The sequence below is a fragment of the Camelus dromedarius genome, chromosome 16 (genome assembly GCF_036321535.1).
Source record: "Camelus dromedarius isolate mCamDro1 chromosome 16, mCamDro1.pat, whole genome shotgun sequence".
NCBI lineage: Eukaryota > Metazoa > Chordata > Mammalia > Artiodactyla > Camelidae > Camelus > Camelus dromedarius.
The window spans coordinates 8,610,650-8,624,502 of NC_087451.1; the positions used below are offsets into that span (position 1 = coordinate 8,610,650).

General features: G+C 49.5%; 1 protein-coding gene across 3 annotated transcripts in view; it reads left to right on the plus strand.

Annotated features, from left to right (window-relative positions):
* The first annotated feature begins 964 nt into the window (after nt 1–964).
* Nucleotides 965–13,853, plus strand: part of HLF (HLF transcription factor, PAR bZIP family member) — a 51,588-nt gene continuing 38,699 nt past the window's right edge. The window contains exons 1-3 of one of the 3 annotated variants that reach the window (XM_031468102.2): nt 965–1,136; nt 1,304–1,527; nt 3,723–4,058. In XM_031468102.2, the coding sequence (XP_031323962.1) occupies nt 1,413–1,527; nt 3,723–4,058 (451 nt within the window). In that variant the 5' untranslated portion in view covers nt 965–1,136; nt 1,304–1,412. Of the gene's footprint in view, nt 1,528–3,722; nt 4,059–13,853 lie in introns of all 3 variants that reach the window. The other 2 variants (XM_031468101.2, XM_031468103.2) reach the window with 2 other exon arrangements.

The window sequence follows — 13,853 nt, forward strand, 5'->3', positions numbered from 1 at the left end:
AAGACCCTGAGGTTTTCCCCGGAGCTCATCAGGCCTGGATGCCAGCGCTCCCGTCCAACCCACACCTGGATGCTTACAGCGCTCGTTCTGGGACCACCGCGGGACACACCTGCAGAGCACGAAGCTGCAGCCGCTGCGCGGGCCGTGAACGCCAATATCACTTTAAGGAATACTTTACAAAATTATTTCAATTACCGTGCAGACCCTGTAACCTGGGAACAGTCGCCTGTCCTTTCCTAGAGCAAATGTTCCTAAAATCTCATTCAGTGGGTGTGTCTCTCTCCTGCCCTCTTTCAACTTCAGGCAAACACATATCCCTATTAATACCCTCTTGAAAGCATGGGAAACAGTTCACAGGGCTCCCGCTGTCTCTCCCCTCTCTACTTTTTGTATCTCATTCTCACAAGCATTTTTCGGTGGCTCTGGGAGCAAGTCAAGAGAGAGGATGCTAAGCTTGGATGGGGCTAGGAGAAAATATTTAGAAGAGTATTTATTTTCAATTCGATCTAAACCAATCATTCTCAAATTTGGCTGCTTCTTGGAACCATCCCGGGAGCTTTAAAAACTTACCTGGATGTCAGCCCAGAGGTCTGACTTAATTGATTTGGATGCGACTGGTCATCTGGATTTTTTTTTTAATTCCCCAGTTTATTCCCAGGTTGAAAACTACTGAGATAAATTTCTCATTCCTCTTCTCACTTTTGAAAAAGTTAGATTCTCAGCCTAAGTCGGTGGCCCAGGGCATCCAGGATATTTGCCGCCGGCCAGCGCTGCACAGTCCTAGAAAATCGGCGCGCGCGACAACGACAAACACGCGGCGGCGGGACGGGCGGGGCCGCGCGTGGCCCCGCCCCTGCACGCCTATCGGCGCGCGGTGCGGGCCCTGACGTCACTCTTGTCAGGCCGCGGCACATGGGCGGCCGGATGCGCTGAGCCAGGCGCTGCGGGGCCGCGGAGCGCGGGGGAGCAGCGGCCGCCGGCGCGGGGAGGGGGGTGGGGTGGGACGGCGCGCGGCCTCGGTGCTCGCGCGACCGGGCCGAGGCGGTACGGTACCCTCCGCCCTCTGAGCTGTCTGCTTATTTTTTCTTTCTTTTTCACAATTGTGAACATTTTGCAAGACGAGGGGTTTGCGGCAGGTGAGAGCATCCTGCCCGTGGCCGAGGAGCCCGCGGGCACTTGGCGCGCTCTCCGGGGACCTTCTGCATAGGGAACCCGAAAGTTTTTGTTTTATATTTTCATGCAGATGTGTTTATAAAGACATAAGTAATTTTTTTTTCTTCTCTTGTCTCCACCGCCTTGAAAGAGACTACTTTCGGCAAAGGACGGAGGAAAACCCTCAGCAACATTTTGGAGAGCGGTTTTGTTGTTTTTTGTTTTTTTTTTTTTAAGAAAAATAATTTGAGTGCATCGCAATGGAGAAAATGTCCCGACCGCTCCCCCTGAATCCTACCTTTATCCCGCCTCCCTACGGCGTGCTCAGGTCCTTGCTGGAGAACCCGCTGAAGCTCCCCCTTCATCACGAAGACGGTGAGCGCTGCCCTCCTGGTTGCCCCGCTCTGGGAAGGAACGGCGCTCCTGGGGTCCCGCTCCTGGGGCCCCGCTCCTGGGGTCCCCCTCCTGGGCCAGGCACACGCGCTGGCCCGCCGGAGCATCCATCCGCCTCCTTCTCTCCCTGTCACCGGCTCCCTGCCCCTGCTTTGGTGAAATTGAGTAGCTCACCCATCGCTCCACCCTTCCTTCTCAAAAAGGGGAGACCCTCTCGCTGAGCAACGTTTACGGTAGCGTTGCGGACCCAGCCTGGCCTCCCGGGGTCCGGATCGGGCGGCGCAGGTGGGAGAGAGAACTTGACAGGTCAGTGTTCCCTAGATTGAGGCTCACCGGCATGCGGAGTGAAACCGTCTGCGCCAGGACAGAGCTTCGCGGGCTGGGGAGAGAAATCAGAGGGCTGGCTTCCATGCGGGTTGGGGCTCGAGTTGGGGGTCTCCCTGCGGAGCCTGGGTATTGGGGTCGTGCTTACTGCTGCCGTTAGTAGTATTTTGAAGTCCGGAGGAGGTGAAAACAGAGACACGTGTTCCCCCGTGCAGGTTACTTCAGAAAGGGGGGTTGGGGAGCTGGGGCTGGAGAGGGGAGTGGTCTCTGGGCGCGGAGCGGCGTACGCCCCCAGCGCTGCCACCTTCCCGGTGCACTTTCCTTGGTGGGAGGGGAGAGCGGATCCCGCTCACGTGTAACCGCACAAGAGCCACCTCTGGCTTGAGCCTTGTCTGGGTAAGTCCCAAACCTTCCCCAGGCATCCTTGGCTGGAGCGGGCCGAAGGGGTCCTATGAGGAGATGCGGAACCCAGCTGGTGCCGCCCGGGATCTGTCCTTTGGGCTGATGGTTTTCATGCCTTCGATATCGCGCTAGCAAATGCGAAACCTCCCAGCTCATAGTGTAAAGTCTTGAAAGATCATTTGGCTGCAGGTAGCTCTGGAGAACTCGCATCTTCTTTCCTACCAGGAACAACCTGTTGCATTGCAAGAGTTGAGGGGTTAGGTTCGCAGTCTGCAGAGCCTAGCTTACCTCTTAATTCCCCTTTAAGGAGTAGCACTTGGGAGGAAGGTGCTGCCTGCAGTCTTTTACATCTGTGGGTGTTTTTAAGTCAGATTCTCAGGAGATGAGACTGTAGGGAATTAGAGTGGGGGTCGGTGGAGGCTGTTTCTCTGAGGAAGAACCTCAAGCCGAATTCCTTAATCCCAGATTCCACCGGCGCCTGAGTACTAGACTCGTCAAAATCCGGAGCGCTGGTTAAAGACCTAAGGGGGTGAGGGACACTCCCAGGCAGAAAACAGCTGCATACCTCCATCGCAGGTATAGAGAGGACCACGTTTCCACTAGCTGTGCTTTAAACAGGGCGCCTCCATGTGTAATTGAGTCAGATCATACTTAAACGTTTGCGGAAGAGGAGCACGAAAACACTTGGTATTTAAAAACAAAACAAAAACTCCTTTTGTAAAATGTAATATACCCAGTGGTTTTAGAAGCAAACACACGTGACCTAGGTAGTTCTTGGTTTCCTCTGCAATGTGAGGCACTGGTCAAGGTCCTGCAAATCTCAGAGCCTCCATTTCTTCATTGTGAATGGGGATAGTTGCTATTTGCAAGTTTATTATGTGATGGGGGGGTAGAAATATATGTGGAAGAAACCAGGTAGATAGTAGGTGCTCAATACATGGTATCGAAGAATGGGTAGAGAGTCTGTACTTTACCAAAATTAGAATTACCAACGCCCTGGCTTTCTAAGTCTGAATGACATCATCTTGTTACTGTAATGAAGTTCCTGGAAGATAAATCATGCCTGGTTATTGGCTGTTTTCTTAAAAAATCACATCAGTTGCCTGTAATTGCCTGGGTTATTTTCCCACTGTAGATTTAAATTAATATTTGTCTCCCCGAATAATGCACTGAAGCCTGTGCTCTCTTGTTTATATCCTAGACCAGTCTCTAGCCCTGTCCCAAGGACTCGTGCTTTCTTTCCAAAGTAAATAGGAAGATGTTGAAAAACAGGCAGAGATCCATGTCCTGCCTGAACTTTTAACTCCAGAGCCACAGAAGCCAGCAGCCAGAGAAAAGCCCCGGCATTTGTGGGAAGTAGTTTTACAGCAGAAGCCAGGAGGGGGTGATACAAAAGGGACACTTTTTCTTTTTTAAAATCCAATTCACCTCCCCCCCGCCTTTTTTTGCAGCATTTAGTAAAGATAAAGACAAGGAAAAGAAGCTGGATGATGAGAGCAATAGCCCGACGGTCCCCCAGTCAGCATTCTTGGGACCCACCTTATGGGACAAAACCCTTCCCTATGACGGAGATACCTTCCAGTTGGAATACATGGACCTGGAGGAGTTTTTGTCGGAAAATGGCATTCCCCCCAGCCCGTCGCAGCATGACCACAGCCCTCACCCTCCCGGGCTGCAGCCGGCTTCCTCAGCTGCCCCGTCCGTCATGGACCTCAGCAGTCGGGCCTCCGCACCCATTCACCCTGGCATCCCATCCCCGAACTGTATGCAGAGCCCCATCAGACCAGGTAAACTCTCAGAAGGGTCTCCCTTCAGACGGGGGAGGTGGGGAACAGAGGGGCAGGGTGAGGTTGACATAAACGTCTTCACCATCGGGGATGCTTTAGCCCTCTCTAGAGGGGGAGTCTTGCATTTCACCCACGGTTGTGGTTGTCCCCCTTCAATGAGCATTTCACCTGGAGAGTCAGCGAAAGGCAGATTCTGTGGACCTACCCCTAGAAATTCTGATTTTTCAGGTCTGGACGAGGCCCAGGAATATACATTTTTAACCAGCTCCCCGCAGCTGATCCAAGGACTATAGTTTAAGAAATACCGACTCACAGTGACTGAGTTGGATAATTTAGGCATCCATCTTGCCTCCTGTCTCTTTTCCTCATTCCCCAAATACACAGATGATAGGATTTTGCTGAATGATTTGGACAGACTCTTATAAAACTGTGGTTTACCCATATCTATCGTTCTCTGGCCTGAAGGGAAAAAAATGTGAATCAGGGGTTGGGGGACAGAGAGATTTTTGATCCATTTCATCTTGTGTTGTCATCGACTGAGAAATGGAATCTAAAAGCCGCTGTTGTATTAAGAGAGCTTAGCCGTCTTCGGTATCAGACCCCTTCTCTCTCTTCACTGTGCTGATAAACCAAATTGTTCGTACATTTTTGTTTTCATTTTCACCTGTCCACTACACGTCGTCCACTTTTATCAAAACCCACAAGGCCACAGGGTCAGCTTTAAATGGTGTGGAAATATTACACAGAAACGTTACCTGAAATGACCAGCACTTCAAAACCCACTGCTAAACGGTTAGACAGAAACAAGAGTTGAGGCCGCTCTGTCTTCGTGCCGTTCACACCCTGCGGTACAAAATGAACAGGAAGAAAGGCCATTTCATGTGCACAGGTAACCAGGAACAAAGATCCAGCCAGATAAATTGTCAGGCAGGTCGCTGAGCTGAGGGCCTTAGCCGCAGGGAGGGCAGAAAGCAGGACAATAGGAGACTTGTGCTGGAGATCATTCCTGAACTCTGTGTCCCCAGCTCGGGTAGAATTTCTGTGACACACAGAGCGAGATTAAAATGAAAGGAAATGGTGCAAAGGAGGAAGAGAATGCCCCTGCCTTGAAATGTTAGTGTTGGAGTTAAAACTTTTCCATCAAATCTCTCTGGGCTGCCCCTTCTCCAAAGCTCACTTTGAAATATAACTTCAAGGCCCCTGGCTGGAATGGAATTAAGGCATCACCTCTGACCCCCTCAGGAGGCTGCAGAAACTTGGGGAAACATTCCTTCATGTGACCCTGAGTCCCTCTTACTTAGAACCCGTGGGGCCATTGTCTTCAGTTTCTTCTGGGAGCAGACCACAAAATAAATAACCTTTCAGAGTGAGGAAGCAACCAGGAAGACGGGGTGAGAGCCCCGGTGAGAAGGCACAGGTGTGCCTCAGTCATCTGCTCTGCAGAATGGGACTGACCACTTCGTACCTGTGTGACCTTACAAAGTGACACAACCTCTCTGGGCCTCAGCTTGCCTCTGTATAGACGGGCATACTTTATATTTGATTGAGCTGTTGTGAAAAGTACAGATAATGTGTATAAAGTGTAAAATGACCAGCACCAGATGTTTTGTAATGAGAGCAGTTATGATCATTATTCTGTCCATGCCAGCTTTCATCATTCATTCCCATCCCTGTCTTCTGTAATACCTTCGTAAAAGCAATTAGGTACAGCATATAACCTCTCATTCTGGAGAGAGATGCCAGGAGATTTTGACCAATAGTTATTGGCTCGGGGTGTTCTAACACTTATACGCGATCGACTCGTATTTCTCAATCTCCTGTCAAGTACAGGATGTGTAACATGTTAGAAATGCTGTATTTATTTCCCAAGAGGCATGCAGATATGGGGTCCCCATCAGCGAGGTTCCTGCTGAGAGTCAAGAATTGGGGTCTTGGAGCTTGAGGCTTCCTTAAAAGTCACTTGTCAGAGCTCATTAGAATCAGTATTAATGACTCTTGGAAATCTGGGGTGCCCCAGTCAGGTTTGCAAATCTATAACAAAGATCTCCAGAGTTTCAGTGGATAGCATTTTGTGAGGTTATGGAGGAAAGGCTCCAGGATCAAAGTGGGTACTGGAATCTAGGAATAAGCTCTCCATTTAAACCTCTTTTTTGATACTTGAAACGCACTTCAAAATAATCTTCAATTCACTTAAACTCAATGGTACGCCTAACAAAAGAGGATAAAAAAGTTATAGCTCTTCTTAAAAACACCAAATGCAGATAAAATAACACTTGGCTGTTCATACAGTGCTGATCATTATAAAGATTATAAGGCAAAGTACAATTCTAGGGGACGTGGAATTCACGGGTGGTATGTCACAGGCAAACCTGAAGAAAGGAGAAAGTCCTCGATGATTCTGTATAATCACAGAGGTGACCAGAATAGAAATGTCAAACTAATCTTGAGGAAAATAAGTCCTCAGAAGGGAAGAGCACAGCTGTAGCCTTGAACATTCTGGGAATTGTATAATTTCAGTCTAAATCAAAAACTCTTAACCTTGGCACAGTTGATGTTTCAGGTAAGTCTTTGCTGCAGGGACCATCCTGGGCATCGTAGGACATTTAGAGGCACCCCTGCCTCTACCCTGTGACACATGAAAATACTTCCAGTCACTGCCAACTTTCTCCTGGGGTCAAAATCATCCCCAGCCCCCCCCCCCCCCACCTGTTGAGAACTAATGATCTAGACTTTCAGTTTGAATGTCTGGGCTTAACTCAGGACCCTGTCACACACACGGATGCTTTTTACCCCCTGTACAGCTTTGTGGCAAAACTTTTGAGAAGATCAGGAGACTTTAGGTGGCCACGAATAAATATAACGTTAATCAGAGCGTGGTTATGCACTTTTAGTTGATAAAACAGAAATCAAGCTGATCAGGCTTTCAATGCAGAACAGCTTTATTAAACATTTGTTTTCTGCCCCCTGCTCAGCGTGCATCTTTTGAGTTACGCTCAGTAGCATTGTGCCGTGAGTGCTGCCTGTGTGGCTGAAAGGAGATGACAAATTAGGCATTTCTAGGTTTACCCCACATGTGTCTCGGAATGACAAGGTGAACGTTCTTGTGAATTCTCTCACTTATCTACCCTGACCACCCTCTAACCCCTTTCCTGTTTGGTACACCCATCCTCATTCCTCTGTCTGGCTGTCTGATCGAAGGATGAATTAAATTCTCTGAATACAGTTTCCCTTGAAGAAATAAGCTGGGGATGCCTTGAAACCTCCTGTGGCTGTGGGTCACTGCTAAGCTTTCTGGGCTGATATCTTAACGAAGGAGAGTGGAGATCCCTGGATGCTACAGCCACCTGCGTGGGCTTCTCCGTCCTCTGAGGTGCAGCTTTCTGGACGTTCCCAGGCCCACAGAGATGGCAGGAGTCATCCTGACCGCTTCGATGTTTGCATGTCAGATACTATCAGAAGTGGTACCTGGGAGTGCTTTCCTAGAGGTATACGCTGTGTACTGGAAAAATAAGAATCGGTTTGCCCGGAGAATTGAGCGATTGCTTTAAGGACAGCAGTCCCTTTAGGGAAAGTCATCCATAGCAGACAAAGGCAGAGTTATTTTTAAATCACATGCTTGTAAAGCCAGATTTTAAATTGTTTCCTCTGGTGGTTTTTCTTTGCATTGCTTGGGGGTGTCCTACCACTGTAAACAGCTGAGAATTAAGAAGCCTCTCTTTCCAGTTCTGAGCACAGAGTCTGGGTCACAATGAAGGCTGCTTATGGAGTGAAGTGAAAACCCCTGGAGTGTGGTGGTGTGTGGGAGAGGAGGGCGTGAGTGGGTGGCCCAAATAGAGTGAGGAGGTAGGGAGAACCAACCGCACCTTTGCAGGATGGAACCTGTATTCTGTTTCTGCTGACCTTCCCTTGTGATGAGGTTCCGCGTGGAAGGAGAATGCTGGCCATGGGGTCTGAATAACAATGGAGGAAGGTTCTGTGCTGGTGATTCTGGAATTACGGGAGGTCTTGCTCAGGCAACAGAATTCTCTTTGCTTTTTCCAGCATCGTGACACGAAGCTTCAGTTTCTCCCTCCCCTTGAGGGCATGCAGTACATGTATTTTCCCATCCAGCGTGTTGCTAAGTCTGCAGATTGGGAGCACCATGCTGGAGTTGAGTGCGCTGCTCCTCAAGTTTCTTGGACATGCTCTCCATCCATCAGGGTCAAGGAGATTATGAGGGAGAAGGTCAGCTTTGCTCTGGAGGCCGGCAGACTTTTCTGTTGCTTGTAAGAGTTTATCTTCTCCACCACACCCTGTAGAAGACAAGTTTTCCCTGTTCTCTTGGCTTTGTTTTGTGTGACAGTCCCAGGACTGGGGTTTCCTGGCCTTCTGGCAAGAGGTATTTCCAGATACGTGTGGACAGCAGAGTGCCTTGGTGGTTAAGAGCATCAGCTCTGGACCCAGGGACTTGGGTTCACATCCTGGACATGCTTTGACCTGCTGTGTAACTCTCTGTCAATTTCTTGACTTCCTTAAGCCTCAATTTACTCATCAAGAGAATGGAGACTATAAAACCCTCCCTGGGGTTTCAGCAGGGTGTGTGGTAGGTGCATTCTCAGGGCCAGGAGCTGGAGTGATGTCACGGCTTGGGAGCAGGGGAAGGGAAGGCTTATTCCCAACCCCAGTCTCCATTTAGGGATTTGTATCATCCAGCGCCCTTCCTTCTGCAAAAATGGGACATGCATTTCGTTGTTGTTTTTCAGCACGCCCAGTCCCCATCCTGTGCAGCCTGCTTGACTTTTCTCCTTCATCCTGGGTTAGGACAAGCCACTTCCCTGATGTTACTCCAGCAGCAGCCCTTCTGGGTTAGCAAGTTCTGTTCCCCTGTTTGGAAACTGCTGCCCGCTGGGTGCCCAGCCCCCCTCCCCCCCGGCTCTCGTGCAGGCCCCGGCCACCCTGGCCGCCTGCCCGCGTGACCGTGTGCTCCAGGCACGTGGCTGTGCCCGGTGGAGCTCACCCAGCTCGGGGTGGCGCCCTGGCGGCCTTCCAGCCACCCTCGCCTCCCATCCCCGGCAAACCCAGGCAAGTGCCAGCGAGCAATTGTAATCCTGCCCCCTGGCAGGAGAAAGCCGGGCTCCGGAGGGCGGGGGCCCATGCCAGGGAGCCCCGCTCTGCCCCACATTCCAGCCAGACCCCAGGGGCGGCCGCTCTCCTGCCCGTCTGCCCGGAGGCTCTGTCTTCTCCACGCCGCTGCGGTGGGCAGGGTTCCTGCAGGCCGGCTCCTGCCAGCGATCTTGGCAGAGCCTTCTCAGTTCAGCACTGTGTCTACCAGACTAGAAAAATAGCAGCATAAAGACAGAAGTAGGTAGAGGAGAAGGGAAGGGGTGGGGGAGGTGGGACGAGAGAAGCCGTGAGTGATAACACCCAAATGTGAGGCAGCCAGGGGCCAAGAGACAGCCAGTGATTTATGAGGTTTCTCAGAAACCTCTCTTCCACCCAGCACTGATCACTTTTACCCAGGAACCCTGTCTGATGTCTCAGCCCTGAAAATGGAGGCGAGAGGGAGAGTGGTCGGGGAAGTATTAAGATGAAAAAACATCGAACAAGAACACACGAGAGAGGGAGGGGGAAGTTCAGGGCCTGTATCTGATTGTCTAATGGGAATGGCTGTGAATACGGGTCCCATCTAGAATCTTTCTTTGTTGTAATAGTTGGTGTTTCCCCAGCAAGGATCTGAAACCTGAAACCACCAAACCATTGTTTTGGAATAAATTTCAATGTCCTTTAGACCCAGGTGCTTGCCAGCTCACCATTCAGAGGCCCATCAGAGGGACCTGTGTTTGAGACACAGCTATCCAGGCAGGAGAGCAGTGTTTTAGGGCATAAGATCTGATGCACAGACACACCTGGTGGGAATGCCATGCCTGCTGGTGATCTCGGGCAGGCAGGTCCTTTAGACGATCGAAGCTTCAGATTTCCCACGTGGAAGTTCGGAGTCACCACTGGACCTGCCTCCTAGGACTGACTGTTGGACGTCCTCTGAGCCAGCACGTGCAGAACGCAGGGCACAGTGTCTAGCACACAGTAGGCGCTCAATAACAGCTGGCTGCTGTGAAGGGTGTCCTCACTACCCATCTGATCTCGTTTCTCATAGGAGGACCCAGTGTTGGACTCCTAGGCAATCTGCATGCTTTTCCCTTCCAGCCAGTTAAGGCCTCTGGAATTTGAATTCCCCTTGCTCCTCTGCTGAGTCTTGCTCACCTTTCTCTTAGCCTGAGTTTTAAGTAATCTTGGGTGGCTAACCGTAACCTTTATTCAGTCCTCCTCGCTCATGAGGTTAAAAAAAAAAAAAAAAAATCAGACAAAATGCAGTTCAAGGAAGTTCTTTAGCAGAGGATTTCTCCATGACATAGATGACTAGTAAATCAGTCTGTCCGTCAACTGATGTCACTGTTGAATTTTTAATGATAGGCAATAATTACATTTGAAGGAAATATGATGACCTCAGGGGTAAAGCCATAAGGGTGTGTTATGGTGGGAGAGGAGAGACGTCTGGGTCATTCTCCCGCTTACGAGCAAGACTTCACACACGCATTCCAGAGTAATAGTTCCCCCCTCCCCTGTTTCGCTAGTGGAGACACCTTCACTCTTTCTGCACCTTCATTTTCTCCTCTGCTAAGTAATTCTTTGTTGGGTTGAGGTGAGCTGTCTACTGTGCATGAGGGGTGGGCATGGCACGTGGCCCACAGTACGGCCAGCCCTACCCACGGTCAGTCCATTTTTTTCCTCTGGTCAATAGTGTGCAGATGACAGGGGAGCAGAGGAAATGGAGGGGCAGGCAGCAATGTGGACGGTCCCCAGAAATAGCACTGGCTTCAGCTGGGCTGCCCCCTGGACAAGACAGATAGAGAAGAGTATGATTTGGCTGCTGGTCTCAAAGACATGGCAGTTTAGGAGGGAAGAGAGAACTTTTAGGTAAAAGGATGAGTGACAGGACAAGCTCGCATCTCCTCAGTGCCAAGTGATGGGTGAGTACCTAGAGGCCCCCAGGATCTGTTGCAAAGAGGAGGGTGAAAGAGTGATCAGGAAAACATTTGGAAACAAATCAGGGAGCAGGGCAGAGAGAGCTGCAGACCTCAGAGGAAGCAGCCGCTGCCCAGGGCACGAGGGCCTGGGGCGAGGCTTCTTGCAGGAGCTGGACCTTTCCTTGGGCCTGAGAGTGAGAGGTGGAGGAGCCAGAATGGTGAGTGGCAATGGGGTGGCAGGCTGTGGAGGCAGGAACGCCCACGGATGTTCAGGGAACGAGGTGTCGCTCCAGTTTGGCTGGTGCAGCAGATGCACATGGAGGAGTCAGGGCAACGAGTCTGGGGAGGCAGGTGCCAGCCAGGCTGCTGAGCGTGAACTTCATCCAGGAGGCAGTGGGGAGCCATGGAGGGTGTTTGAGCAGGGCAGTGGCATGTGGATGTTTCCTCTTGGGTTCAAGGTTGGATCTGAAACACTTTTAGATACTTCACAACAGTTTCCTCTGGCAAACCGGGGCTTCCTTATGATTGTTATTTTGAAAATAAATACGCTCCCTTGAACATCAAACAGCTTTTCAAAACACAATGTTCTAATGATGTAGAGAAAGTAATTCAAAAACATAGGGTTTAGGTTTCACTTATAAAGCCCATAATTGTGGTGATTGGGGGAAACACTCTCTGGCAAGGAAACAGTTTGAGGTATTTGGATGGTTCAGAATTTAAAAGCAGGCCTGCTCTCACAGGAGTAGAAAAATAGATTTTAATAAACCCAACCCATTAACATCCATGACTTTAAAAGGCCTCTATGTTATAACGCTTACTGGGTTTACAAAAAAAGTGTATTAAACCAATTTTTATGAGCGTGTGTTTGTTTTCGTACGTGTGCCTATGTGTGTGTGAAAGAGAAGGAGAAGGCGTTCCTGGTTCAGTGAAACGAGCAATGCTTGGTTGAGATTACCAGCAGCAGTAACGTCAGGCTGCACACGCTTAGCCAAGTGTTTGTCCAGCTTATTCATTTCACCCCTGAGATACAGAAGACTCCTCCCTGCAGTTTTGTGTTCTTGAGCCCCGACCTGGTGTCTGTGGCAGTCTCCTTCCCTGAAGCCGGAGCGAGCTGCCTATTAACGCAGTGATCTGGTGGCTGTGGGATGTGCATGTGCCCTGCTGGGGGTGCTCGTGGAGGAAGGGGACTTGGGAGAAGACAGGCTCTGGGGGAAGGAGGGGACCGCTAACTGGCACCCGTGGGGTGAGTTGCTCAGGTGCCCCCAAGGTGTCTCTGGGATCAAGCCAAGACTACAGCAGGTGGGAGGGGTCACCATAACCCAGACCCATTCCCTTAAGTGAAAAGTAACAGTCAACATGTTCCATCTCGCCTTCAGCTACGTATAGTAGACAATCACAGGAGTGTTGGCGGAGCCACGTGTCTGGTGGGGGAAAGCTATACAGTACTTGTTTCTGTTAAATTGGCTTCTGGTGGATACACACTCCATGACTTCATGTGAAAATTCCTAAAATGTTTGCCTTCCTCCTTTTCTGACTTTAACCGGTATCGTTACTGCCTCAGCTCCCTAACCATCCAGCTCACAGTGGGAATCAATCCAGTCTCATCTTGTGTCCTGAAAAAATGACACATTTCCACTGTAATTGTCATGCAGATTTCCTAAAAGTTTTGTCTTCAGAAGTTTAATGTAGGATTTTTTTTTTCTTTGCATTAATGATTTTTGGACGGATGCTTTGGAATTCGGGGTCTTGTAGTGAGAGATGGCTTGTGGCTAATAAAACCCTTTTCCCTCTTGAATCTTGCCTGGGAGACCCAAGATTCCTAAAAACCATGAGTGCGTGCTTGAGGAAGACGCTCCAGGGAGCTCCAACACTAAATCATCTGTGACAAAATGTTCTCTTAGAAAGTGGGATTGCATCAGTGGATCAGCAGAAGTAAGTGCTTTGGCAGAAACTCCTTGAGTGGGGAAGGGCGGTGCTTTCTTTTGTAATTAGCTCTGGGGAGCAGAGTCTGCTTTGGTGTCTTTGCTGTGGAACCCAAGTGTGTTGACTGTGGAGTGGAGGAGTCTCACTGCTGCTGTGGAAGCGTTTCCTGCACTCAATGGAAAGAGTTAAGCGAGGCTGTTCATTCACGCACAATAAATGCCTTCTGAGCTGAACTGAATGGGAAGTGTGAAGGTTTGGGGGAAGATGCCACTGGGCCCTGACCAATGGGAATCCAGGCTGTGAACCAGACGGACTAGACACCCAGTGATCAGATTACCCAGAACAGAGAGCTCAGTACCCCGAGACGGGGAGCGTTCTTCTGCAGAGAGTGGGCAAACCGTCTGCCCTTTTGATCAAAAGACGTCATTCACCTTAGAGTGGATTCGTTGTGTTGTATGGTGGGCTTCGTATTGCTGAGGGAGCTTATGGAGGCTTTTACTAGAGAAAACTTAAAAAATGGGATGGAGCCCTCATAATCCAGTTGGAATAATAATACTTTTAAAGGCCAAAGGCCACTGAAAGATTTCTAGGGGGAAGAGTAAATAAAATAAAATCTAAAGGTAGAAATAAAGCCTTGATAGAGCCTCTGAGGAAAAGGAAAGTTTGTAGAATTGACTTCCTAAGAATGTCATAGAATTCATTCCATTACAAGTGATTTTGTTTTTATTAACACATTTTCCCAGGGGAGTTGGGTGTATTTTTTTTTTCCCCCTCATAGAATCTAAAATATGTTTATTTCAAATGGCTGGTAACAGCTGATTGATTTTTAAAATAATGTTTATGTCCATGTCAAAAAAATATTTTTTAG